Raw genomic sequence first — 26,956 nt, 5'->3', positions numbered from 1 at the left:
CCTCCTGGCTTGGGGGTGGGATGAAACTGGCTAAGCTTAAACCCAGAGCTCCAGCCGCTGGGAAGATGTCAGGGGTGGAATATTCAGGAACAGATGATCTTACGTGTTACGTCAATAGGACCAGACAACCCGTGGGCAAAAGTGCAGCCACCACTGCTGTCAGAGACAGAACGGGCCGCCCGTCCTCCCAGGACAAGTCACCAACCGCCTGGAGTCAACCAGCCTGACTGCCCCCCGGCCGTACTCACTTGCATTCGGCCTCTGTCTGTTTGGAACTGTCCGAGCAGGTGTAGAGCTTGCCCTGGAAGGTGGAAGAGCAAAGTGACTGGAGAAGCTCCTTAATCGAGGGACCAGTCAAAAACCGATTAGTGATATCGCTGTAGCCAGCTCTGCGCTGGGGTCTCGGGACCAAAGTGTAAGGAGAGCAGAGCCCAGACGGGAAGTCAGGACTCAGAGCGGTCGGTGCACAAACACGCCCTGGGCTGCAGGCACCCGACCGAAGGGAAGCCCAGACGCGAAGCTGGGCCCACAGGGCAGGTCTGGAGAGGGAGGAGGGACGGGCGGGGCTAGGGGGCTCGGCGGTGGAAGTCAGGGCACGACGACATGGTGAGGGGAGAGCTTCAGGGGGAGAAGGGCAGAAAGAGAAGGGCAGGAACCAGGGACCCGGCCTCCCCGCCGCCGAGGGTCCGCCAGGAGCAGGGCGAGGACCCAGACAAACCGGGGCTCTGCAGCGACCTGGGGGGACTCGGTGCTGTGGTCACAGGGAGCCCCGCGGGCTTAGGTGGGTGACTCACACGGAGGGGGCTGGGGATAGCAGCCCCTCTGCCGTTCTCTACAAGGAAGGGCCGGGCGGTGGTGGAGGTGCGTGCCTCCGCGCTGCTCTCCTCAGGCTGGGGGCTAGCCCTCCTCGGGCCTAGTCCTCCCCTGGTCTGGGAACTAGTTAGTCCTCCCCCGGTCTGGGAACTAGTCTTCCTCTGGTCTGGGAACTAGTTAGTCCTCCTCTGGTCTGGGAACTAGTTAGTCCTCCTCTGGTCTGGGAACTAGTCCTCCTCGGGTCTGGAAGCTGGGAGGGGCTGTGGGGAGGCCGCATCCAACCCCAGTGTGACCCAGCACCGTCCCCTCCGTGTCCCCTCTGCCAGCTCCCGTCCAGGTCCCAGAAGCTGGTGGGCGGGAAGGATGGAGGGCCACAGGTCCGGCCGAGACCCCACCTTGAAGAGCTGGACCCCGATGCAGGCGAACATGAACTGCAGCAGCGTGGTGACGATCACGATGTTCCCGATGGTGCGGATGGCCACGAACACGCACTGCACCACGTGCTGCAGGTGGACAGAGGGGTCGGGCCCGGGGCCTGGGCTGAGCCCGCTCGACACGAGCCTCTCAGAGGAGGTGCGGGCAGCCCTTTGCCACGAGCGGGGGAATCAGACTCAAAGGGGCAAAGCGTGCGTCCTCCTAGGTCACGGGGTGATGGAGCCTGGTGACACCCGCGTCCCACTGGGCTCCAGGAGACCACAGGGACCAAAGCCCCGCTAGCCTCCCACGTTCTGGGGGCAGCAGTTCAGGGGTCTCATCGCTACCTGGGGCTCGGGGTAGTGTGTGTGTCTCCTTTTGCGGAAGCTCTGCTGAGAAGCTGGGATTGTGAACGGGGGCCTCTGCTGTGGCTCCGTGTATCACGGACCCGGGATGGGAAGTGGGGCTGAGGTGCTGGCAGGAGGGTCCCGGCTCCGACCCGGGAGCCTGACTGTCGGCCCTGTCTCCCGCCTGTCCGTCGCCTCACGTGGACCCCCAGGCTGAGGCTCCCGCGGAGGCCCGCCCGGCTCACCTTCAGCCCCTTGGCCCTGTTGATGGCCCTCAGGGGTCTCAGCACCCTCAGGACCCGCAAGATCTTCACCACATTGATGGCGCTGGACCTGGGGGAGAGGACGGGCGGGGCTGAGCCTCTCCTGGTCCCGCGGCAGCGGAGGGTGAGCCGCTTCCTGGCAGGAGGTCCCAGCCCAAACGGAGAAACTGGGGAGTCTGCTGGGGACTTCCTCGCCCCAGCACCATTTCCCGTTCTCTTCTCCCACTGCAGGGACCCAGAGCTGGCCGGGGGCTTTCTTGTTGGCGAGCAAATCACGGGAAAAGCATTTACCGTGAGCCACTAGCAGTGTAATGTGCTACTCGGGGGGTGTCTACCGTGCCGAGGACACGTGGAGCGACGCAAAGCTCCACCAGACCCCGACCACTGCGGATACACTTCCTAACTGTTGGGCCCTCGCTTCTCCATCTGTAAAACGGGGCAGCGATCACCTCACGAGCTTGTTGCGAGGATTAAATGAGAAAACGCACACGAACCATCTAGCAGCCTAACTGGCACATGCAGTGATGTGAACACGTGGTGGCTTTTATTATCATGAACTTGAAGAAATACTGTACGAATGGTGGGACCTTGGGTGGAGGAGATACCTGGTGCTCACCTGCAAACCCAAGTCCCAGGTGGCTGCCCATCACGCTCCCTCTGTGCACAGCACACCCAGGCCTAGAGGCGACGGCTCGGACACCAGACTCCGCGCACCTGGGGCGCCAGGGCCCAGCCGGCTCCCCTGGGAGCACAGGCCACTGCGCCCTCCAGGGGCACGCAGGCCCCTCACCACGGCGGCTGGCGGGCTCTCTGAAGCGTCCCTCGCCCTCACCCACTAGCCGCCTTTGGAGAGCCCTTACCCTCCCTGGGACCTAAAACACGTGGTCCCGTCAGCAAGCGCTGACCTCATGCCTCCCGTGTCAGGACGCCGTCCGCTGAGAGTGGGCTGGGGGAAAGCCCTGTGTCTCTGGTTCACGACTCTCTGATCACAAGGGACTCAAAGGACCGCCCGACCCATCCCAGCATCTCAGGGACAATGGGAGGGACGGAAAGGCCAGACTGAGGGGGGATTCAGGGACGGAAAGGCCAGACTGAGGGGGGCATTCTTGGCTCGAGGGTAAGAGTGATCTAGTGGCAGTGACGGGATTAGACCCACAAGCTCACAGGCAGACAGCCTGGGGTAGAATAAGGATGATCCCAGCAAAGGGTCTCACTCTGAATGCCTCCACCTCCGCTCCTTCCAGGCCGACCACGGGGACAGCCTCGGGACGGAGCCCCAGACGCCTCTGCCCTGCCACTGGGGTGACCCGGGCCGAGTCCCAGGTCCTGACCTCAGTTTTCTGTCTAGAAAACAGTGATCACATCACTGGCCCTGCCTGCCTCATGGGTCCTGTGAGGCTCAGAGAGGAATGTGTACGGAAAGTGCTTTGGAAGTTAAGTACAGGGTTAGCATTACCAGCTGGGAGAATTCAGGAGAAACTAGTAATGAGATTCTTCTAAACTTGAGCACGTTCACAGCCTTGGGTGCAAGTGCAATTGTCCGCAGAGCATTTAAAATCCCTCAGGCCCTGGCTGTAGCCCAGACCAATTAAATCAAAGCTTGGGGGGTGGGAGGGGTCCAGGCAAAGGTCTTGTTTTAAAGTTGCTCCGGTGATTCCCCTGCACAGCAAGGAGTGAGGACCAGTCCCTCCTCCCTCTCCCTCCCTCATCAGGGGCTCTGACTGGAGACCCGAGAGGAAGGGGCGGGGGGAGTCAGGGCTGGCCGTGGCCACCGCAGGCCTGGGCTGAGGGTGCCCGCGGAGCCAGTGGGAGGGCCCTGGAGACCTTCCTCTCTCGTAACTGGGCCGGGCCCACCTGCTGGGTGAGATCCAGACATGGAAACAGATCCTCGCTTGGGTCAATGTACCCCAAGGGTCCCACCACTGAGGACCCAGACACCAGAGCCACGGCCGCCGGCGAGGGCCTGTCCCACTCCCAGCCTAGTTCCGCGTGGCCACAGGCAGGCCTCCCCGCCACCAGCTGTCGTCTCCCCCCACCCCTGGCTCCCGGCTGTCCTCTCCGACACTGTCCCCCATCCACGCCTCCCTCGGGGGCCCCACTCACTGGATGCCGAAGGAGATGAGGGACACGCTGACCACCAGTAGGTCCAGGATGTTGAAGTAGTTCCGGCAGAAGGAGCCCTTGTGCAGGAAGGCCCCGTAGGCGGTCATCTGGGGGGACACGGGGAGGCGCGGCATGAGCAGCCCCCGGGCTCCAGAGACCCTCACTCCACCCCTCCCCACACGGCACCTCCGGCCAGGCCCAGGTGAGGAGCCCAGGAGTGACGGGGGCTGGGGGGCCAGGACAGGAGACATGGTGCCGGGAGCTTCTGCTGCTGCCGCTGCTGCAGCCCCTGAAGGCTCCCTCGCGCCCCTGTACGCTCAGGTCCCCCACAGCCCCCGCCACAAGCTCGCTCCACCGCAGGGCCCGCCTAGGACACGGTCCTCTGGGGGGACCCCCGGTGGGGACCAGCCACCCTGGCTTCCCAGGACTTTCCTGGCTTAGTCCCAGGCAATCCCTCAGTCTCGGGCAGACCCTAACGCCCGAAGTTCTACCAAGGACGCTGGCAACCCGCATCTGTCCACTTCCCAGCCCCAGGCAGTGCTGATGACCCAGGCCTAGTACTCTGAGCTCCATTCTACTGTCTGGTTCTGGAGCCGTGTGTTCAGAGGGGCCGTGGGCACCACAGTAAGAGCACGGCTCTGGAGCCAGGCCACCCTCTGCACTTTGAGTGCCCGGGGCAAGTTACTCAACTTCTCTGAGTCTCATCTGAGAAATGGGGCAACGAAATCCTCTACCCTGGAGGGTGGTAAGCGACCTCGGGAATTACACGCAAAGCCCTTAGGTCACTGTCCTGCAGACGGCAAGCTGCATGCCAGGCGAGCTTCTCTACAGAGAACTGGACTCGGCCGGGGAGCTAGCTAGGACTTGGACTCTGGGCCCCTCCTGTGATGGGGAGGATGTTCAGTGCCCCCTCTGTAAAGTGGCATCCCCTTCCCTGCCGTTGGGAGGCGCCTGCTGGAGAACCACGTGAAAGCCCCCTGGAGACTAAGAAGGGACCACCTCAGGGGTGATGACTGTCTCGGGTTTGCTGTCACCACCCCCCTCGGAGCTCAGCCTAGAGCCGCTGTTGAGGCCCCACAGACACCTGTCCGATTTCCTTGACGTGAGCTAAGGGCCAGTGGATTTCCAGGTGAAGGGCTGAAGGGTCACAGCCGTGAAGTGACAGCCAAAGGGGGAAATTTGGAGCTGACGGCTTAGAGCTTGGAAGCAGCTCCCTGGTCACCTGGGGCCAATCTATCTCTTTGGAAACAGAGCGTGCGCAAGGCAGCCCGTCCGCGGAGCGATTCAAAAGCAAACACAGGGGAAATTGGCAAAAATAGCTCTTGGAACCTAATTCTTCCCACTTATCTCCTGCAGGAGGGGGTCACAGAGGACTCAGGCACCTGTGTCCTGCAGGAGCTTCCAGAAGTGGGTGGCTTATGTGCAGGGCTGCGGGGACACAGCTGGGGATCTGTCCCGAAGGCCTGCCAGGAGCTTCCAGAAGTAGGTGGCTTATGTGCAGGGCTGGGGGGAACATAGCTGGGATCTGTCCCAAAGGCCTGCCAGGAGCTTCCAGAAGTGGGTGGCTTATGTGAAGGGCTGCGGGGACACAGCTGGGGATCTGTCCCGAAGGCCTGCCAGGGGCTTCCAGAAGTGGGTGGCTTATGTGCAGGGCCGCGGGGAACACAGCTGGGGATCTGTCCCGAAGGCCTGCAGCTGGAGGGGCCGCTTGCTGTCCTGTCTCTCAGTGGAGGTCTGGGCCCCCGAGTGCGGGCCCGGGTGCTTCCATGGTTTGTGTTATCTGAGAGGCCCTGAGCCCCGAAGGCTGGCGAGTGTGTGTGTGTGTGTGTGTGTGTGTGTGTGTGTGTCTGTCTGTGTGTGTGCAGGCTGTCCGCCCAGGCAGGGCCAGAGGAAGGGTGGCCATAGGAGAAAGGGCAGGTGGACGCTGGGAAAACGGGGCATTTATTTGAAAGCTCCCTGTGAGATCCAGGGAGTCAGGTACCCAGTGCAGGACCCCCCTTTTACCCTGTCTACTGACTGCCACCTACCCTACTTCTGCTCCTAAAGTCCTAACCTTTGCCCAGGAAGAGCCTCGCTGGGGAGAGGAAAGGGTTGAACGCTGGGCTGGGAGGGCAGGACGCCCCTCCGTCCAGCCAGCTCCGCTCCGGGCAGCAATGCTGCTCATTGAACGCATCTTACCTTCTGCAATCTCTACTCGCGGGTTCTGGTCCCACCTCCCTCCTCCTCTAGGTGACAGCCCTTGGCATCATTCAGGCCAACTGTCCTGGTCCCACAAGGCTAAACGTGCCCAGGCCTTCCAACTGTCCCTGACACTGGACACCCCTCCTGCACGATGGTCACCTCCGCCGGGCAGGATGCCGGGCCCAAGGGCGGGGCAGAGGGACCCGGGGGACCGGGTGCAGGCAGTGTCCTGGGGCCGGGCTCCACCTAGAGGCACAGTCAGGCAGCGTAGAAGCGGGAAGCAGAGGGAGAGGGTGGGCGGGAGAGAGGATCTCGCCAGCACCGTGCTTGTAAGGAGACGGCAGCCTTGGAGGAAAAGGAGCGCCGCTGAGGCCCACCCGGGAGCTGGGGGAGGGTCTGAGACCAGGAAAGAGTGTGGCGTTTGTGTGCCTCCCCGAGTCTGGAGTCCAGGGAAGGGCATCCACGCAGCCAGGAAGCCCCGGTTCCCTCTCCCCACCCCTGGGGTCAGAGAGGAAACCCGAGGAACACTCCTGGTTTCCTCTTGGTTAACGTCTGGTTAGCTGGAACCAGGAGGTCTGGACAGCTGGAACCAGGAGGTCTGGACAAAAAAAAAGAAGGCTTGCGAAAGTGACCACTCAGGTTGTATGTGGATGTGACAGGCCGTCCTCGCCTGAAGGAGGCCGGGAGGGAGGGTCTGGGGCTGCCACACGTGCAGGGTGGGAGGAGCCCGGACCCCGGGGAGGCACCGAGCGGGGCGGCCCTGCCGACCGTGGTGAGGGTGACCCCAGGCTCTGGGAGAGAACGGGAGTCACACACACTCCCTCGACTCGGAACTCACCCCCGAAGCTCGGGTGGCCTGGGAAACTTGAAAACCCTAACAGAGTAGATGTAAGTAATATATTAATTGTATATTAATAGAAATAACGAAATAAAGCTTAGGGCAAACGCCTGTCACCCGAAGCTGCTCAGACGTGGGCTCTACTGTGCTGGGGTCACTGGGCTGGAGTGGGTCCAGCCCCTCAGCCCTGGGCTCTGGGTTCCACACTGAGCCCTGGAGGACATGCTCCCTCCTCCAGGCCCGGGGCAAGGGGTGAGGCAGCAGAGCCTCAGGGGTAACCCAGGGCTCAGAGGTGTCTGCAGGGTCTGTCCCAAGCCCTCGGTTGGGACACTGGCCTTGGCCCCGTGATTACCCCCACACAGGCCTGTGCTGACAACAGGCCTCCGATGGGCACAGGCAGGGTGACTCCCGGAGGCCCCTGAGCTTTCCCACTTGTGTTGTTTGTATGGCATCTCCTCTGGGCAGGAGGAGGAAAGGACGGTTCCAGCCCGGGGCAGGCGTGGCTTCCAGAGGCGGTGGGGGGCGGGTGGTGCCCGGCCAGCCTCAGTCCGACACTGGGCACAAGGCATAGAGTGAGGGGCACAAATTCCTCCAGTTTCAGACTTGAGAGTAAAAACGAGTGAAAGAAACAAGAGGAAAGGGGCAGAGCACAGAGAGAGGAGGCTTTGCTGCGTGCGTTACCTTGAGGATAATTTCTAACGTAAAGATACTAGTGAAGACATAGTCTGCGTTGCCTAGGATCTGAAAGATAAGCACAACCAGATTAGTGGCTCCGAGTGGCCGGACAACAGAGCGTGTGTTAGGAGCAGAGCAGCGACAGCCGGACAGGACAGGACAGGACAGGGCAGGAGCGGGGGTGGGGGGCATGCATTACCTTCAGAGCAATTTCAATGGTGAAAATGGTAGTGAAAACAATGTCAAAATAAAACAGAATCTGTAAAACAAAGAGACACAGGGTGGGGATGGGGCAGGGATGGGAGAAGCAGGACGGGAGGAGGGGTCACCAGCAGGAAGTCACCCAAAGTGGGGAGCCTTTCCGTGGGGAGACAGTGGAACGGGTTAGGGGACCAGAGGCACTGGCACAGCACTGGGTCCTGGCGTCCCCAGATCTGTGAGGGGAGCTTCCAGGGCCGACTCAGCTGGCCCTGGGTCTGGCTGGGTGCTTTTCTCATGAATTCAGTTTACTTACAAACCCAAATCAGGCCGCTGGGACGCTTGTCAAAAGGACAGCGTGGGGTTTGCTTTTCACTGCATGAAATTGCAAAATGCTTAATTCGCATTGGCATGACGAGCTAGTCTCTCATGTTCGTGGGACCCTACGCCGCTGCTGTGCCCTTCAGGGTGCGGAAGGGTGCACCCCAGGCTAGGGGCAGGCTCCGGGGTTCATGCTCTACTACGTCTCAGGTGATGGATCAGAGCGAGGGCCAGCGCCTTTCCCAGTAAGAAAGCTCTGGACCACGCAGGTGGCAGGACCACCGGCCGGCTTGGCAGGTGGTGGACTCCTCCCTCCGTGCCCACCTGGTTGGGATTTGGTAAAGTTTCGAGGCTTCGCGATATGGCAGGTCTTACTCTGGCCTATGATGTAGGTCACCGGAGCCTGGGGTGGTCTCCACATTTAGTTTAGACTTTGCAGAGGGTCACTGAGGCCCTCCTATGCGAGGGAGGCCTCATCAGAGCACCCATCTGCCACTGCCCCCAGGCGGCCAGGACGGGCCAGTGTACCTTGGGGCAAGGTATAGACCGCTCAGTTCCAGGGAGGGGCACCCCCGGGGAACACCCGCGGGCCGCGGAGTCTGCTGTGGCCCGTCAGGCTGGCCTGAGGCGCTGGGTCCGTGGTCTCCTCCGGCTAACGGTCCTAAGATGGGTTTCCACCCAGCTCTCGTCTCTTAAGGAAATGTCTGCTGTGCCTCTGACCCTGAGATGCGGGCTGGGCTCTGGACTGAACGATGGGGTCGGGCAGCCACAGAAGCTGGGGGCCACGTGGCGGGGGCAGGGTGCAGGGGACGAGGTACCTACGTGGTTCCTGAAGGAGGTGTGCTGGACGGGGTCCTCGGCAGCCAGGGAGATGCTGCTGAGCAAGATGAAGAAGAGGATCAGGTTGGTGAAGATGGAGTCGTTGACGATGCGGTGGCACTGGAGGCGGAACCTGCAGGGGAGTGGGAGGGGCCGTCACGCAGGGCCGGGGCCTCCGCCCCTTCAGCCCCGCGACGTCCCGCTGCGGCGGAGCGATAGTGCTACCGCCCGCCACGCCGTGTGCCCACCCACAGGGCCTCGGGCTTGCGCCTGAGACCTTTGGGAACCCCTACATTTCACATACTGCTGTGACATCACCCACCGGCTTTCGTTTGGGGACGTCTCTCCCATCATTAAAAATAACGGCTTTGTGAGATCTGCTTCATGTGTTTATGTACAGGGAGCAACAGGGCCACCCAGAAGCGTGGGCGCCCAGACCCCTAGGGGACGTGCTTCCGTGGCAGTAAGTCAATCCCGCACCTCGGCACAATGACAAAGAACGACACATCTGACCCCTGAGCGCTCACGGTAGGTCCTCGGACGCTGGGGGTGTCATTTATACTGTCTCACCTTGACAGTAGGAGGGGAGGAGGGTGTGATTAGCATCTTCATTTTATAGATAAAAACCACTGACACCAGGAAGGACAGGCTTGCCCAGACACAGTGTGTGTGTGTGTGTGTGTGTGTGTGTGTGTGTGTGTGTGTGTGTGTGTGTGTGTGTGTGTGTGTGTGTGTGTGTGGCCAGGACTTGAACCTGGCCGTCAGGCTTCTGCTCCTGGCGTGTGGTTGACTAAACGCTCTGAGAGACCTTACTGATGCAGGAGCACCAAATTCTGGAAAGGACAAGTTTTTTGAGACAATTCTGGTTTCACGAGAGTTAGGAAGGGTCTGCAGCGATCCTCCCCAAACAAACAAGCCAATCCACTGAGCTGGGGTCTGTGTGACATGCAGCCGGGACGGGCAGAGGCGCCTGACGAGGCCAGTAGCAGCACAGCTGTCAGGAAACTTCGAGCCAGTCGGAGGTGGGGCAGAGGGGCCCGGGACCCCTAGGCAGAGCCAATGCCCTCAAGGAGCATCTGGAAGAAAGCTTCCAAGTCCTAATTTAGGTCCATGGGAATCTTGCTGATTAAGACGAAGTATTGGGGTCACAATCAAAGAACATTAAACACTCAGGAACATAAGCCACTGAGATGGGAATCGAAGAAACTACAAATAATTGACTTACACGGCCCCTCCCCAAAGACTGTGTATGTTGGAAACATCAGATCCACATTCTAGAACAGCTATATTTGAAACGTTTCATGGAATAAAGGACTTGACCACAAAGATGATGAATCAACAAGACACTCAGACATAGACAGATGGAGCTGGAAAACCAAGCAAGACCTGGAACTGTCTGAAGTGAAAAGATATAAGCTGAGGTGAAAACTGGTTTACACAGTAACATAGAGATGAAGAGAGAATCGAGAAATTGGAAGATATATCTGAAGAAATGAGCCAGAATTCCAACCGAGAGACTAGGAGATGAATGATATGAAGATGTGAATGTGTGAGCTGGGAAGGACAGAATGGGAAGGTATAACTTGCGTCTACTTGGAGCAGCTGGAGAGAAGGAAGATGAGGCAGTGTGTGGAAAGACTACGCTTCAACTTTCCAAGAAGTAGCTATTCTTCTCCTAATCTTTAATGTCGTTCAAGAACTGACAAGAATATAACTCCATAGACTTAGAAACAGAACATATTCCAAGCAGGATAAATGGAAAGAAATCCATGGCGGTAAAAGTGCGCAACCCCAGAGACAGCAGATGACGTTAAAAGCCGCTGGAGGCAAGGGGCAGACTCTGACTAAGGAGCAATCGTAGGCATTCCGACTTCACAGGGGAATAACACACCCAACACGCTGAAGCTAAAACCCGTCAACCTGAAAGTGTGTACGCAGCCAAACTACCTTTCAAGCACAAGAAATGCAAAGGAGTACAGATGAACAGAGGCCAGGTGAATTTTCCATAAAAGACCTCCTGAGGAAGGCACTTCAAGGAGGAAAGAACATGATTGCCGAGGGGTGGACCGAGATGCATAAAAAATGGGGAACAGATAAAAAAATAGTAAGTGGTATGTAAATCCAAACACACACTGTCTCCACAGGCACTCACGCCTGACTTGTCGTGTGGGAAATAAAGGTCGGGCCCCAAATACTCACCAGCCACAAGGTAAGGTAGGAGGTCTGGGAGGAGCTCGAGCAGTCTAACTACTTTAACTCTACTTTGCAGGAGAAGGTTTAGGCTCTTGTGCAACTTTAGGCCTTGTTAAGTTAAATGTAATCACCAACAGAACAGAAACAGAGTTTACACATGTCACAAAACGGAGAGAAAAGCAAACCCAGGTCTTCTGATTCAGAATCCAGGACTCTCTTCCCTAAATCCATGCCTGTTTACACAAGCTGCGGGGAGCTGGGAGAGTCCCAGCCCCACCCAGAGGCTGGAGGGCGCTGACACCTGCCGGGCTTGTGTCACAGAGAGAGCGAAGCCCCGTGCACACACCTGTTGCTCGGGCTGAAGATGAAGAAGGCGCTGGCTTCTGGCATGGGCACCGCCTTCTCCTTCAGGTGCAGCTCAGAGAGGGGGCGGGGACGGGGGCCCACGGGCATCTCAGGCTCCTCCTCCTCGTCTCCTGCAAGAAAACAGCACCGCTCTAAACAGCTCCATGGCTCCCGCTTATTTTTTTATTTTATTTTATTTTATTTTGCGGTACGCGGGCCTCTCACTGCTGTGGCCTCTCCCATTGCGGAGCACAGGCTCCGGACGCGCAGGCTCAGCGGCCATGGCTCACGGGACCGGCCCCTCCGCGGCATGTGGGATCTTCCCGGACCGGGGCACGAACCCACGTCCCCTGCATGGGCAGGCGGACTGACTCTCAGTCACTGCGTCACCAGGGAAGCCCTCCAGCTTATTTTTACCACCGTGCGGCTTCCTTCCAGACGCCCTCCTACGGACAGGAATCAGACATCATCCACATCTCTGGACCAGCCAACACACCCAGCTCTCTCCCCGTGGGCACGGCTGGAGCTCATCTCTGCTACAGGAAGACTCCCCGGCAGCACACGAGAGGGGGCTGAGAGTAGGGTGACCAACTCAAAACCTGTTCTTGTTTTTATTTTTTTTATTTTAAAAATTTATTTATTTATTTATTTTTGGCTGTGCTGGGTCTTCGTTGCTGCGCGCGGGCTTTCTCTAGTTGCGGCGAGTGGGGGCCACTCTTCATCGCGGTGCGCGGGCCTCTCACTGTCGCGGCCTCTCTTGTTGCGGAGCACAGGCTCCAGACACGCAGGCTAAGTAGTTGTGGCTCACGGGCCCAGTTGCTCTGCGGCATGTGGGATCTTCCCAGACCAGGGCTCGAACCCGTGTCCCCTGCACTGGCAGGCAGATTCTCAACCACTGCGCCACCAGGGAAGCCCCCCGTCCTTGTTTTTAAATGGAAGTTCCCACATCCCAGGAAACTCTCAGTCCCCTGCAAATCGGGGTGGCTGGTCATCCTAGTTGTCAGGCACTAGCGACAGGTGACCAGGTGAGACTGGGGCACTGCCAAGCGTCCTCACCCTTCTGGACTGCAGGCAGGGGAAAGGGCGTGGCTCAGTTGACCTGACACCCCGGCAAACAACCCCATCCTTGAATGTTCCAGGAGCTTAAAGTCCACATTCTCCCTATTCCTGAAAATACAAGAAAACACTGTGCTGTAGGGGCAGTCGGGCCGTAATCCTGCCATAACAGGCCCTCCGTCCAAAGGTCCAGACGCTGACACCAGTTACAGAAGCACTTTGTTCTCCAGGCCAGCAGCCACACTGAATGTGGACCACAGGCACACAAGCTCACTGGCCATGGAAGGAAACTGCATACCCTGTTCTTGTCCAAGGTACTTAAAAATGTTTAGAAGGGAATGGAAGTTAGGAGCATGCCTTGATCCAAATCTTGGCTCTGTTTCTTTCTGGCTGTTTAAGTTAGTGTCTCTGTGCCTCAGTTTCCCCATCTGTGAGATGGGATAATAGCACGTATGTACCTCAGAATGGTGCTATTACAATCTCCACCCACGGCAGACACTCCAAGACCGTAAATTAGTGTCTAGCATCTTCCTCGGTCTGTCTGCTCTTTGCTTGTTATTTCCCGACAGACTTTCCACTCACATCAAACTATTCTCTGAACACTCACTGTAGTGGGTTGAATAGCATCCCCCCAAATCCATGCCCACCCGGAGCCATGGGATGTGACCTTTTTATTTTATTTTTTAAATATGGACCACTTCACGAATTTGCGTGTCAGACTTGCGCAGGGGCCATACTAATCTTCTCTGTATCGTTCCAATTTTTAGTATTTGTGCTGCTGAAGTGAGCACGTGACCTTATTTTGGAAAATGCACCTTTGCAGATGTCATTAGCTATGATGCTGGACGAGGGTGGGCCCTCGTTCCGGGGACTGCTATCCTTGTAAGGAGACACAGGGAAGGAGGACGGAGGCAGAGATGGGGCTGAGGCTGCAACAGCTGAGGAGCTCGAAGGGACTGCATTGGCCGGCAGAGTGGGGACTCTCCCCAGAGCCGCTGGAGGGAGCTCGGCCCTGCTGGCATCTCGCTGTCTGGCTTCCAGGCTCCAGAACCGTGAGAGGATGAAGTTCTGTTGTTGAAGCCTGTGTCCGGGGGCTCCACGAAGGTGGCTCAGCTCTCTCCCTGCATGACCTGCCCGTCAGCCCCTCCGCAGAGCTGTGGGCACCCCCGGCTCAGACAGCACCTTCACCTGGCCTTCCTGAGTCCCTGCGCCCAGGAAGGACCTTCCTGTGAATCCCAGCAGCACCTCCGGCCTCCCACACCCACCTGGCACTTGGGACAAAAATGCCTCGGGTGCGTGACTTTAAATGTACCTGGTTCCGTCTCCTCATGTGCTGAAAGCCCTGCAGAGAGAAACCCCCTGGCACGGGAAGCCTCATTTCTTGGGGATGATTTAACAACACTGGCTTTATGAGGAAGGGGACTGTGCAGAAGGTCCGGGGGAGAGATGGCTCTGGGCGGTGGACCTCGTGGACCAGCCACAGGTCTGTGCTCCCTCCCGGTTACCACGAAGCCAGGTGGGGCGGAGCAAAAGAGCTTGGCACGGACAGCGGTTCTTTATCAAGTGGGAGGCAACCAAGGACCCAAGGCCTCCCTGGAGGACCAGCAGGTCACAGGCACAGATCAGATGCCCTCCCGCAAGTAATCAGAGCTGACCGGCAGGCAATGGATACTTTCAGCAGAAGAGTGGCACACAGTGGAAGATGGTGTCCAGGAGGGGCTTGAAGCTTCCTAACTAACCTTGGCAAGGTCTCCTATGAAAGCAAAATCAGCGAAGCCAGAGTGGGCTTACACCACGGCATCTGTACGTGGGATTTACCCGGAGGATCTCAGGTCCCGCCTGGCTCTGCCCTCTTTCCAGTGTTGCTCTAAATGACCCAACACTTTCTTATTCAGGAATGTCTGAGAACAGGTAATTGAGTGCTTATTTAATCATCTGTGTTTATAGAAAAACACGTTCGCCAGGTTTGTGTGCCTCTAAGGTCCTCGGGGAGAATCGTGTGTACTCTTTTGTCCTGCGAGCAACGTTTAAGAGGAAACTACTGCGGAAGGACAAACCAAACTTGTAAAGGGGCAGAAGGTTGCCAGCACGTGATGCTTTGCACGTACGACGCATGAGGAGAGAGGTGACGGATTAGGGGAAGTCAGGTAGAGCTCCTTCTGGGGTGGGCAGCCAACCGCCCAGACGCCCGATGCCCATGGAACGCCTTGGTGCTGTTTTCTCATCGCAGCTCTCACAGCGCCCACAGAAGCGGGGACAGCGAGGCCCGGCCGCTTCTCAGACGGCGCTTCCAGAACTCAGCAGGAGAAACGCGGCAGGCAGAGCTAATGCCCACCCTCGGGCCCGGCCGCCCGGGGCCCCACGCTCACCGCTGTGATTCTGCTCATGGCCGGTTCAAGTCAAAATACTGTTTCTGACACCTCGGGCCCACAGCGCACTGGACGCAAAGCCATGGCTTTGCCGTCAAGGAGCATCCAGGCCTCCATGTAGCCCCAGAGTCCGGCCGCCCTAAAAGGCCAACCTGCAGAGCAAGGCTGGGACGCACTCCCCGTGCCCTTACCTTCTCTTAACTGGCTCAGCTCGGCCCTCAGAGCCACGCTTCGCCCTCCCGCCTCTCCAGCTTCTCTGTCCAGCCGGCCCTGCCTCCAAACACCCCCAAGGGCCGCCCCCTCTACGTGTCCAGCTGGTCCCCTGCCCTGCTGCCACCATCCTGCCTGGACTGCTGCATGAGTGTCCCCACTGCCCCGTCCCACTGCTTTTACACCACAGCCAGAGCAAGTCTTCTGCAAGGTAAGGCAGACGTGGGCTGAGAACCTCCTGTGCTCCCCCCGCATCAGCTGGGACCCATCCCTCTGCGCGGCCTTGGGGGCCGTCCCACCTGCTGCTGCCCCGCCCCCGGCCCTCTGCCTGCTGGGGCCCCACTGCACACAGGTGCGACTGCGCTTGCCGGTCCCTCCACCTAGAAAGCTCTTCCCTCAGTCATCTCCACACACCTGGTTCCTCTGACCCAGGGTTCAGCCCAGAGGTCAATTCTCAAAGGGGCCCTAGTGACCACGCAGCCAGGGCAGCCCCGCCCACCTGGTACCTCTAATAGGGCCCTTGGTTTTATGATCTTCCTGATGTTTCCTTTCTGGTTGGTTTGCTTTCTTGCTCCTTGTCTGCCTCCCACTACAATGGGGGCCCCCGAGAGCAGTGGCCTTCTCTGTCCCCCATGGTCCAGGGCCCGGCACACAGTAGGTGCTTTATAAGCAGCTATTAAATCAATGCATGGACGTCCCCCTGGTTTTGGCCAGCTCTGTGGCCATGAAAACAGGATGTTCCCGAAGTAACTTCTTTCCTCTCCAACTCCCCGACTGCAGACCCAGTGGGGACCACCTGCTCCGTGATCCCCCCCCGCCACCCCAACTCCCCGACTGCAGACCCAGTGGGGACCACCTGCTCCGCGACCCCCCGCCACCCCAACTCCCCGACTGCAGACCCAGTGGGGACCACCTGCTCCGCGACCCCCCGCCACCCCAACTCCCCGACTGCAGACCCAGTGGGGACCACCTGCTCCGCGACCCCCCGCCGCCCCAACTCCCCGACTGCAGACCCAGTGGGGACCACCTGCTCCACGACCCGCCCCCGCCGCCCCAACTCCCCGACTGCAGACCCAGTGGGGACCACCTGCTCCGCGACCCCCCGCCGCCCCAACTCCCCGACTGCAGACCCAGTGGAGACCACCTGCTCCGCGACCCCCCGCCACCCCAACTCCCCGACTGCAGACCCAGTGGGGACCACCTGCTCCACGACCCCCCCCGCCACCCCAACTCCCCGACTGCAGACCCAGTGGGGACCACCTGCTCCGCGACCCCCCCGCCGCCCCACCTCCCCGCACTGCTCTCTCCTGGAGCCCCTGCAGGGCCCAGGCCTCTCCCACAGCGTCTAGACTGAGCCGCACATTCCCTGGTGTCATCACATTTCCTTTTCGTGTGTACTTATTAATTTTCAGCCCTTAGTGACTCTCAAGCACATCTGTATGTTCACTCAAGTAAATGAATCAGTTAGATAAAGGCACCGTCTTGGCACAAGCTTTCCTTCCTGGGTGAGGCGATGTTTCTACAATGTACTGTGTACGAAGCTGGGAGGCTCCAACCCACCGGCGAGCTTTGGGGATTGAACCAGGAGGGGAGGCCTGACAGGCCACTGCTGGGCAGCGGGGCTGCTTTGCGGGGACTAGAAACAGGCGCCTCCCACAGGGGGTCCCGCGATTAACAAAACCTACCCCAAATCAGTTGGCTCCCCGTCTGTATTCAATTTCCCCCCATTGCCTCAAAAATGTCGTCGAAAAGTTTATTTGCTCCTTTAGGATCAAGGCAAGACCCGCCCGCTGCATTCGCTGGATATTTCTGGTCTGTCTTTGAAATTCTATAATAGTTTCCGCCCAGAAGGGCTTGAAGGCTTCAAAAGGTTTGGTGCCCGGCGCACACGGACACCCTTCTGCCCTCCTTTCTGTCCGAGCCCCAGGAAGCCAAATCCTCCTTCCCAGCAGACAGACTGTGGAGGGAAAGGGAAAAGGAGGCTGGACGCGGTCGCGAACGCAGAAGGTTTTCAGGCTCCCAACAGGGCTGTGACCCGATACAGCCCAACCTGTGCGGGGAGGGGTGCCAGCGAGACCCACGGTGCCTTGACGGTGTGTCGTGACTTTGAGCTTGAAGCTCGTGATAACATCTGCAATTCTCTGTAGAAGGAGGGCAGGTCAGGGCTCACACAGGGTGTGGTTTCCTGACGCAGGGAAGTGGCTCCTGAGGGGGGCTGATGGGCTCCTGTCCTGAAACCCTCTCCAGGGGGCCTGCTGCCAGTTTACGGACCAGACGGCGGAGCTCCGAACACGTCCTGCAGAGCAGCGAGCGGCAGTGGCCACGCTGTGCTCAGCACCACCTTCCGGGTGAGGACAGGACAGATTTGGGGTTTATTATTAAGGGAGCAAGATGCCGTGACATATGTTATCCTAATAAGTTATGTAACTTAATAATGATTTTACAACATAGGCTATAATAAACCTTAAATGTATACGCAATCCAGCTTCCAAAAGGCCCAAAGGCATCGCTCCCACACGATGCACTCAGTCTTCTGTTGTCATTACGAGGAAACAAGGAGCGAAGCACCCCGACCTGCAGAGGGTAATCGGCAGTGCTGCAGCCGCGCCGGGGGAGCTGGGGCCAGCACGTGGCTTTACAGTTGGGTGTCCACCCCAGATCCCCCCGCCCCCAGGCCAGGCTGTGGGCTGGTACCTGTGGTTTCCAGGTTGGGGTAGGAACTCTTGTCCTCATTCTCGTTGGGCTGGAGGTCGTCCATGTTGATCTAGGCATCCAAGGAGAGAAGGAGGGTCCAGTGAGACAAGGTCCACGGCTTTCGAGGCTCCGGGTAGCCCTGAAATCGCCCCCTAGTCTAGGCTGAGCCGTCGACTCAGAAACACATCCTTTTTCCTTTGCACACATCCCTCAGGACACCAGCAGAAGGCTGGCCTGCCTTCTCTCTGCGCCCAGCTCTGCTGTCCACCCTCCCCAGCCCCTTCTTCCCCCGCTTCCCCTGGTGTCTGGCCCAGGAGGACCGTGTCCTCCTCCCCGGGCCTCAGCCCCTCACCTTGGTGGCAGGGGGGGACTCTCCATCCGCAGTGATGGATTTCAGCTCGATTTTCTCCTCCTTGGTCTCCTCCACGGCCGGCTTCTCCACCACCTCTTGTCTCTTCTCTGGGCTGGCAGTCCTGGCCGGTCAGCAGGAGGGAAAAGAAAGGGATGTGACCAGATTGATAGGGAGCTGCCCTGTGGTCTGTTGGGGCCCATGCCATGCGGCTCAATCACAGGGGCGCTGGGCCTTGCCCAACTCTGTCCCCGCCCAGCTCTGTCCCATCCTGGCTCTGTCCCATCCCAGCTCTGTCCCTGCCCAGCTCTGTCCCATCCCGACTCTGTCCCCACCTGGCTCTGTCCAGCATTCAGTTGAAGAGTCCAGCTTCTCAGAGGCTCAGTCCCCGTCTAACCCAGAGGAAGGTTCCTGGAGAACCCTGCTCAGTACTCAGCAGAGGTGTGGCCCGTGACAGTCCACATAGACAAGGACGAAGACAGAGTGGGGCCCTGGCTTGTCTTCTCATGGCTCTTCAGCCGGAGCTGGACCTCTCCCATGAGCGGCTGCCGCCCCCCGCCCTCCCCTCTACTCCTACCACCTCTCATGACCTCCCTTCTCAATAGAGAACCCGCCACCTTCCTGGACGGGTGGGGCAACACCTTCCCAGAGATGTAATTCACGGTGGTCCCCGCTTAGAGCAATGCCCAGGAATTAGGGGAGAGCTCAACGCACACAGAGAGCCCCTACCAGCCCCCTTCCAGGAGGGACGGCCAGGCAGGGGGGAGCGGCACCCCAGGCTGGGCCGCGGAAGCTGGCGGTTACCTGGCCAACTTCTTCCTCTCCTTCTCTTCTTCCTCCTCCTTCTGGGCAGAGGTGAGGCTCTCGGCGTCAGCCAGGTTGTCCACGGCAATGGCCAAGAACACATTCAGTAGGATATCTGTTTGTGCCCATTCTTAAAGAAAATGACCCTTGGACTTGGGGTTGTGGATGGGCAGGGGGGCGGGAGGGGGCAGGACACGCGGGGGCAGAGCTCCATTCGGGGAGGGGCTCTGAGCTCCATCACCCCACTAGCTTCCCGGGGTTTTCTGAGGGGTCGAGAGCAGGCCCGCTGGCAGGCTGGGGCCGGGGGCGGGGTGGCCGGCAGCCGGGCCTCGCTCTTTAACTGCCGGTTTTGAGATGACCACCCGTGACTGACACCGTAAGCGGCGCTGCAGCGGGACAGGGTGCAGAGTGGCCATTACCGCTGCCAGGAGGTGCCCGCTCGCCCTGCCCCTCCCGCTGTGACCCTGTTCAGACAGAGGCCCTGGGAGGGTCCACCGAGCTCCTAACTGGAGCGGAGTTTGCCCTTTCTTCTCCCCCAACACCAGACTCGGACGCAGGCACTGTGGGTCAGAGAACCGGATCAGAGCCCGTCCAGACGAGAGGTTAACGCTGCTCAGGTCCACCTTCCACCCCAGGCCCCAGGAGGCTCCGGCTCACACGGGGAGCGAGGGCCGCGGCCCCGCAAGGACAGGGGCTGGGCGTGCACCGTCCTATTCAGCCTCACCCAGCCTGTTAGGTCGGAGGCACTGCTATTTCCACCCCGTTCCCAGGACTCCAGGTGCAGCCCTGGGTGTGCCCGAGGCCGCCCGCTGGCCTGTGTGTCCAGATCTTCTGTGATTTACTTTCCGAGCCCCTGTGCACACACCCGCAGGGACAGGACGGGAAGCGGGTGCCGGCAGCCTGGGACCCGGGATCCTGCCCGTGGCCCGTCCACTCTGCCTGCGGCTAACATCCCGCAGAGTGGCTTCAGCGCGAGGGACCCTGGCCCGAGAGCAGGGCGACAGGTGAACGTCACTTCCGGGGCGGAGACTCTGTCCTCCCCGGGCAGGGGATCTGGGCTGGGCAGCCAGCGCACACATCGGGTGAGTGGCTGCAAGCACAACGCCGGGCGGGGGGCTGCTCGCCTGGACCGCGGCGAGGGTGCGCTCCTGGAACTGGAGGCTGGGGGACGACTCGCGTCCCCCCCGGCCCCAGGCTCCGGGCTCCCACCCAGACACCTGCACCGCTGAGGTGGTCTGGGCTGGACATATTCTCCCAAGCCTGCCCTTCCCTGCTGCCCCTGGGGGGAGGGCCCTGGCTTCCCCCAAAGTTAGGACCTGCGGGGCACACCTATTGGCATCGAGCTGTAGGCTGAGAGCTGGGGCAGCGGGGGCGGGGTGGGGGAGGCAGGAGCAAAGGATACAATTTCCACAGATGAAGAGGATGATGAAGTAAATACAGACTAACATCCCTGGAAAAGAGGGGCCGCCATAAGCCATGATCCCATCATACATCACCGAATTCCAGTCCTCCCCGGTCAGGATCTGAATGACACAGTCCCACCAATAAGGGACACAGCGTTAGACCAGCAGCAAACCCGAAACTCCCCTGCCCAGCCCCCTGCGAGACACAAACGTCTCACATCTGTCTCTTCCTCCCCCGCCTCCTGCCCCCCGTTCTCCTCCCAGGGCTCTGAACTGTGACCCCCGCAAGTCCAGCCCTCTCCTTAGACGGAGTGCGTGGCCACCGGCACAAATCATCTGACTGACTAAGAGAGCTTCCTTGGCAGAACACCTCCTACCCCAGGGACAGTGCTCGGTGGCTGACTCTCGGGTTTGGTCGTCAAGGGGAGCGTTCACTAAGGGGCCACAGTCCCCCGCTTCTCTCCAAACGTGAGGACGCTGGGTACCATCCTTAAGATTCCGGCAACATCCACATATTCCCCAGTTTAATCCGTAAATCGATCTGCTTTTAAACTTAAGTGCTACTTTAGCTTGGCCCTAAGCCCACGTATCCGTGAAGTCTCAAATTCGATGGTAGTCGTATCTTCCTGGGGGCAAGCGTGAAGGGTAGGAGAGAGTCCTGTCCCCCTCCCCTCCCCAGCAAGGGCCGTCCACTTTCCTTTGTTGATATTTTGGGCTTCCATGTAGAATGTATTTGCATAAAGGTTTCCACGGCTAAGAAACAGTTTTTAAGCCGCTTAATTGGATCTTTTTTTCCCCCCAGTGGTCCATCCAACAGAGCAGTTTCCTGGGGGTCGGGGTAGGAGAGCTACAGACTGTCCTGGGCTCCTGTGGCCGACCTGCTCTGGCTGCCCCGTGGGAGTGGGCGGGAAGCTCCTTCCTCCCCCGCCCCGGGCCCCTGGCCCTCCCCCCAGAGCACAGTCCCGGCAGAGAGGAGTCCATACCTGAAACACGGTGAGGAGGGACTGGGGGAAGTTATCGAACGTGCTCCTCCGGGTCTGCATCTCATCAAAGTTGAACTTCCCCCCAAAGAGCTGCATGCCCAGGAGGGAGAAGATGATGATGAAAAGAAACAGCAGCAGAAGCAGGGAGGCGATGGAGCGCACAGAGTTCAGCAGGGACGCCACCAGGTTGCTCAGGGAGTTCCAGTACCTGGGGACGGGGGGCGGGGTGAGGCTCCATCACCCCTTGCCCCCCTGCCCCCCTGCCCCCCCACCAGGGGCTCTGGGACCGGCTGCAACGCCCTCCTCCTGGCCCTGTCCTTGGGGCAGCGTGGTGGTGGGACCTGGCTGGCCAGCTCACAGTTAGAGCGTGAGTGAGTTAATTCAGGGGCCCCGGGTCGGGAGTCTGGTTCCGACCGAGCTCTGCACGTGTCTTTGGGCGAGTTGCTTAACCTCCCTTCTTTCTGCGCCCCACAGTCTGAAAAAATGGGGCAGCGGTAGCACACGCTTCATTATGTTATTGGGAGGATTACATGCGATAACAGTTTTTAAAAAGCCACTCCCCCCAACGGCAACCAAATAAAAAATAAACAAGTGGGACTCCATCAAGCTAAAAAGCTTCTGCACAGCAAGGAAACCATCAACAAAGTGAAAAGACGACCTAAAAAATGGGAAGAAAACACTTGCAAACCATATATCTGATAAGAGATTAAAATCCAAAATATATAACTAATTCATGCAACTCAATAGCGAAACAAACAAACAACACGCCAAATAATCCTATTAAAAAAACAGACAGGGACTTCCCTGCTGGTGCGGTGGTTAAGACTCCACGCTCCCAATGCAGGGGGCCCGGGTTCGAGCCCTGGTCAGGGAACTAGGTCCCACATGGATGCCACAACTAAGAGTTCGCATGCCGTATCTAAGATCCAGCGCAACCAAATAAAAATAAATACTTAAAAAAACCACACCCGAGTAGACATTTCTCCAAAGAAGACATACAAACGGCCAACAGACACGTGAAAAGATGCTCAACATCGTGAATCATTAGGGAAATGCTAATCAAAACCGAGAGATATCACCTCACACCTGTTAGAATGCCCATCATCAGAAAGACAAGAGATAACAAGTGTTGGTGAGAATGTGGAGAAAAGGGAACCCTTGTGCGTTGCTGGTGGGAATGTAAGTTGGTGCAGCCGCTGTGGAAAACGGAATGAAGTTTCCTCAAGATAATTAAAAACAGAGCTACCATACCCTCCAGCAATTCCACTTCTGGGAACATATCCAAAGGATACGTTCACTATAGCATTATTCATAATGACCAAGACACGGAGACAACCTGAGTGTCCATGAACGGAGAAACGGAGAAAGAAAAATGTGGTGTGCGCGATCTGCAATGGGATATCATCCAGCCATAAAGAAGAAGCAAACCTTGCCATTTGCAACAGCGTGGAAGGACTTGGAGGGCACTAGGCTGAGTGAAATAAGTCAGACAGAGAAAGACACACACCACGTGACCTCCCTGATACGAGGAATCTAAAAAAGTCCAAAAACAGACACAAACAAACAAAACCCCCCACCAAACTCACAGAAAAGGAGATCAGATCTGTGGTTACTAGAGGCGGGGGATGGTGGGGGGAACAGAAGGGAGGGCGTCAAAGGTGCAAACTTCCAGTTATAGATAAATACGAGGAAGGTAGCGCACAGCGTGACTGCGGCCACCACTGCTGTGTGCTGTGTGACAGTTGTTAGGACGGTAAACGCGAAGCGTTCTCATCACGAGGATAATGTTTTTCTTTTTTCACACGTCTCTACGAGATGACACATGTTAACTGAATCTACTGTCACCATCGTTCCACAGCGTGTAGAAGACACACCATCATGCCGTACACCTTAAATGCAGACACTGATGTACATCAATTATTTCTCAGTAAAACTAGAAAACATATAATTCCAGCTCCTCATTTAAAAGAAAGACCCCAGTATTGTGCCCGGCACACAGGTGATAAAGGTTAGTAATTATTGTTATCACTACTGATCTTTAGACAAAAAAACACATAACAAAATTTTTTTTTCCAGAATGCGGGCCTCAGCCCAGCCATGAATGGGGTCACCCATGGGTGAGGGTGGCCTGGGTCACCCGTGGGTAAGAGGGGGTGTGTGGTTTACTGAGGCTTCCCAAATTCACCCAGTCCAAAGAGTTGGTTTGTTTCAAAAGTCTGTCTTCTGGAGATCCTGATTCAATAGCTGTCGTTTGGGGCCCAGAAATCTGCTTTGAACAAGGGTCGCAGAGGATTCCGATACGCAGGCCAGCTTGGGAGATCCTGGATTGCAGCAAACACACCCAGTCCACAGCGACAGCCTGCGGCTGGAGGGGCCCTGCCTCTCTCCGCTGTGAGCGCGGACGCCCTTCACTGTGGGGACGGGTGGGGAAGAGCCCTCTCTTGGGGAAGTGGGGGGACACGAATGGCCCTGGAAGGGGCTTGGGTACCCGGGACAGGGTCTGTTCAGGGTGAGGAACGCACTGCAGCAAAAGGGACACGCGCCCAGCTGGCCAAGTGCGTCTCACTTCCCTGCAGCGCTAACCGACCCAGCTGCCTTCCAGGTCACGACCTTGATCTCCTCCACTTAGATGTTCCCGGCTTTTCACCAAGGCAGACAGGGAATCGTTTCTGCTGCTCGAGACAATGCCTTGCAAACCACGCCCCGCTGCAGCTTGGCGCTGCACCCCAACCCGGGCACCTCTCTCCGGGGAACGGCTCCATAAGTGACAGAAGCAGATGGGCCAACAGTTTGGGTGTAAACATGAGCGCCTCCCCAACCTGGAGTCTCTCGTGCTCCAGACTCAGCCCTGCTCCGCCTCTACCCTGCCTGCCAGCCACACGCCCTCTGTTCGCGGAATGTTAATCTACATCGATTTGTATCTGCTCTAGAAAGGCTCTTACCTGTTCCACATTTGTGACAGCCTTGTCTCACCCAAACAGGCTTGAGCTCTTGACGGCAGAGGCCAGAGGTTCTCCTTTCATCCCCTGCCTCTCTGTCCTCAAATAGGTTCTGTGCAACCTGGCGTGTGTGACGGGCTGCCTGGCCCCGGTCGGCTAGAGATTGTACTAATCGTTCTGTTTAAGCAAGGAGTTAGAGAACCTCTGGGGGCTAGGACGCCCTCCCCTCTTACACTGAAAGCTCCCAAACCTGTCTGGAGATGACAGGCCGGGGCTGGGGGGTGGGAAACCATTTTCTAAATGCCGATTCCCAGGCCTCGCTCGGAACCACGAATCACTGCTGTGCGAGCACCCAGCCCCCGTCGGCAAGCCGGTATTTAGGAACCGAAACTCCGGCGCGTATCTGTAACGGGAACGTCCCGCTGTACTGGGGGGGTGGACGGTGTCTGCCTGGGGGTTAAGGTCACACAGCCCCTAAAGTGCACAGAATATTCTGGGAAACTCTTCATGGCCATAGAAGTTGGTTCCTTAGTTTTCCCGAGGCCCGTGGATGTGAGGGAACTAGACCAGCCCAGCGCTGAGGTTCAGGCTGTCTGCCGGCCACGGGCCCAGGGGCGCCGGCCAAGGAGGCCCCAGCCCCGAGGGAGAAAGTCACCGTGCGGGAGGGGGTCTGCCCGGGGTTGGGTGCGGCCCGCGGGCCTGGACTGAGGGCCTGGACGGAGCACGGCTGTGTCGCCCGTCATGGGGGTGGTGGAGACCCTCTGGGGACGCTGGGCGGAGGAGGCCTACTGAGCCGCCTACAGGGGCCGGGCCTCGGGTCGGAAGGCTTTTCTCCTGCTCGCATGTCCCGAGGGGTGCGCGGCCGTCTCAGTCGATGGGGGGCTCCCAGCACGAGCCGCTGGCCTGACCGAGCCCCGTGGCCCGCCCCGCCATCACGCCGTCGCGGGGAAGCACAGCCGCCGTCTCTGGCTTGAGCCCACACCCTTGGGGTCGCCCTCCAGGTGGCCTCACACCCACAGCCGCAACCCCATCCTCGGAGCCGGGCTACAGCCCCTCCGGCACCTGCCACCCAGGCGGGCGTCTCCCCCGTCCTGCCCCCGCGCCCTGCAGCTGCTCCCCGCACCCCCCCTCCTGCCCAGGCGAGGAGCCGCGAACGCACTGCCGCCGGTGCTCTCAGTGACAGTAGTGAGTTATAATACACGGAAAAAGATCGAATCCACTGACGTTAAAGAAAGGAGAGAGGGGTTTGCTTTACAGACGGTGTCAAACGGACAGCAGGAATGAATGAATGAACGAACGAATGACAGAACGAGTCAGTGATTCAGGTACAGACCGTCACGGGTGGAAGGTCTCTGGACAGCAGGGTGTCACAGGCCCCGATATCTCTCCATGGATTACTCCGTAATCACAGAGGGCAAGGGCACAGTAACGGTGAGAAACGCGGCGGACACCCCTGGCCACGTTCCTACTCTCAGAATCCCCGACAATGGGACAACTCCTGGCGCCCTGTGACCCCCAACCCCTCCTCGGCCGGGCAGCAGGACGCTCTCCAAGGCCCCGCCCGAGGCCCCGCAGACCCTGTGGACGGCACCTCCCCTGCTACCTGCTGCGAGGCTGCAGCCCGGCCCCCCACTGTCCCGCCTGCATGCCCCCCACTGGCCGGCCCGGCCCTGGGGTCTGCAGGGCTCACTCCTTCAGTCCCCCAGGGCCTGCGCAACGCCCTCCTGGCAGCCACCCTGTCCCCAGCCTGCATTTCACATGCTCATCCCCTCCGGGGGGACGGTCCAGAGAGCAGGGCTTGTGCTGGGAGCACAGCCAGAGGAGGTGCCCTGGGAGTGTTTTGCTGGATGAAGGAACAAATCTTCAACATGACACCTTTGTACTTAATGGAGGGAAGGCAAGGGGACACAGACCCCGTGTGTGTGGAGCAGGGCTGGGGGGGAGGGTCTCACACTCACTGGAGTCAAACCCACTTTGCTCAAAGGTGAGGAATGGCTCTCGCCCTCCCCGCAACGTCACTTCTGATCCCGTGGCTACCAGACCACTCGTCACACTATTATGTGTCAGGAGGACAGACTGGTCCCCAGAGGCGTGGGGTGGGGGGGAGGTGGGCGAACTGGGTGCAGGGGTCAAAAGCTACAAACCTCCAGTTATAAAACAAATAAGTCCTGGGGACGTGAGGCGCGGCACGGTGACCACAGTCAGCAACACCATATTTTACCCTGGAAAGTGGCCAAGAGAATAGATCTTAAAGTGTTCTCATCACAAGAAAAGAAAAATCGTGTGTGGTGATGGATGTTAACTTGACTGTGGTGATCGTTTCCTAATGCATACAAATATGGAAACATTATGTTGTTCGCCTGAAATGAGCATCATGTTATATGTCAACTACAGTGGACCCTGAACAACACAGGGGTTAGGGCACCGACCCTCGGCGGTTGAAAATCCGAGAATACCTCGACAGCCCGTGTCCTCGAATCCAACCAACCTCGGACTGTGTAGACCTGCAGTGCGGAAAAATCTGCATGGAAGTGAACCCTCGCAGTTCAAACCCCTGTTGTTCAAGGATCAGCTGTATGCCTTGATTCAAAAAAAGGAAAAAAGAAAAAACGTCTATGATGCCTCAGTTTGCTGCATAG

At 58.5% G+C, this 26,956-nt stretch overlaps 1 protein-coding gene and 1 non-coding gene across 16 annotated transcripts in view; both read right to left on the bottom strand.

Moving 5' to 3' along the window:
• CACNA1C (calcium voltage-gated channel subunit alpha1 C) overlaps nt 1–26,956 on the bottom strand; it is a 469,540-nt gene that overhangs the window by 67,506 nt on the left and 375,078 nt on the right. For 6 of the 15 annotated variants that reach the window (XM_060306628.1, XM_060306638.1, XM_060306637.1 and 3 more), the window contains exons 14-25: nt 21,379–21,586; nt 20,395–20,515; nt 18,993–19,107; nt 18,192–18,312; nt 17,840–17,909; nt 11,512–11,641; nt 8,976–9,105; nt 7,641–7,700; nt 3,941–4,047; nt 1,820–1,907; nt 1,209–1,316; nt 249–301 (exon numbers count right to left, since the gene is read on the bottom strand). In XM_060306628.1, coding sequence (XP_060162611.1) covers nt 249–301; nt 1,209–1,316; nt 1,820–1,907; nt 3,941–4,047; nt 7,641–7,700; nt 8,976–9,105; nt 11,512–11,641; nt 17,840–17,909; nt 18,192–18,312; nt 18,993–19,107; nt 20,395–20,515; nt 21,379–21,586 — 1,311 coding nt within the window. Of the gene's footprint in view, nt 1–248; nt 302–1,208; nt 1,317–1,819; nt 1,908–3,940; nt 4,048–7,640; nt 7,701–7,833; nt 7,894–8,975; nt 9,106–11,511; nt 11,642–17,839; nt 17,910–18,191; nt 18,313–18,992; nt 19,108–20,394; nt 20,516–21,378; nt 21,587–26,956 lie in introns of all 15 variants that reach the window. The other 9 variants (XM_060306632.2, XM_060306631.1, XM_060306626.1 and 6 more) reach the window with 2 other exon arrangements.
• Nucleotides 13,250–13,357, bottom strand: LOC115841140 (U6 spliceosomal RNA). The gene has a single exon (XR_004034713.1). It is a non-coding gene; the product is annotated as a U6 spliceosomal RNA (small nuclear RNA).

This window comes from Globicephala melas, chromosome 10 (assembly GCF_963455315.2).
Source record: "Globicephala melas chromosome 10, mGloMel1.2, whole genome shotgun sequence".
In the NCBI taxonomy this organism is placed as follows: domain Eukaryota; kingdom Metazoa; phylum Chordata; class Mammalia; order Artiodactyla; family Delphinidae; genus Globicephala; species Globicephala melas.
Note: the sequence above shows the minus strand (reverse complement) of the source record. Positions and strands in the feature narration are given on the sequence as shown.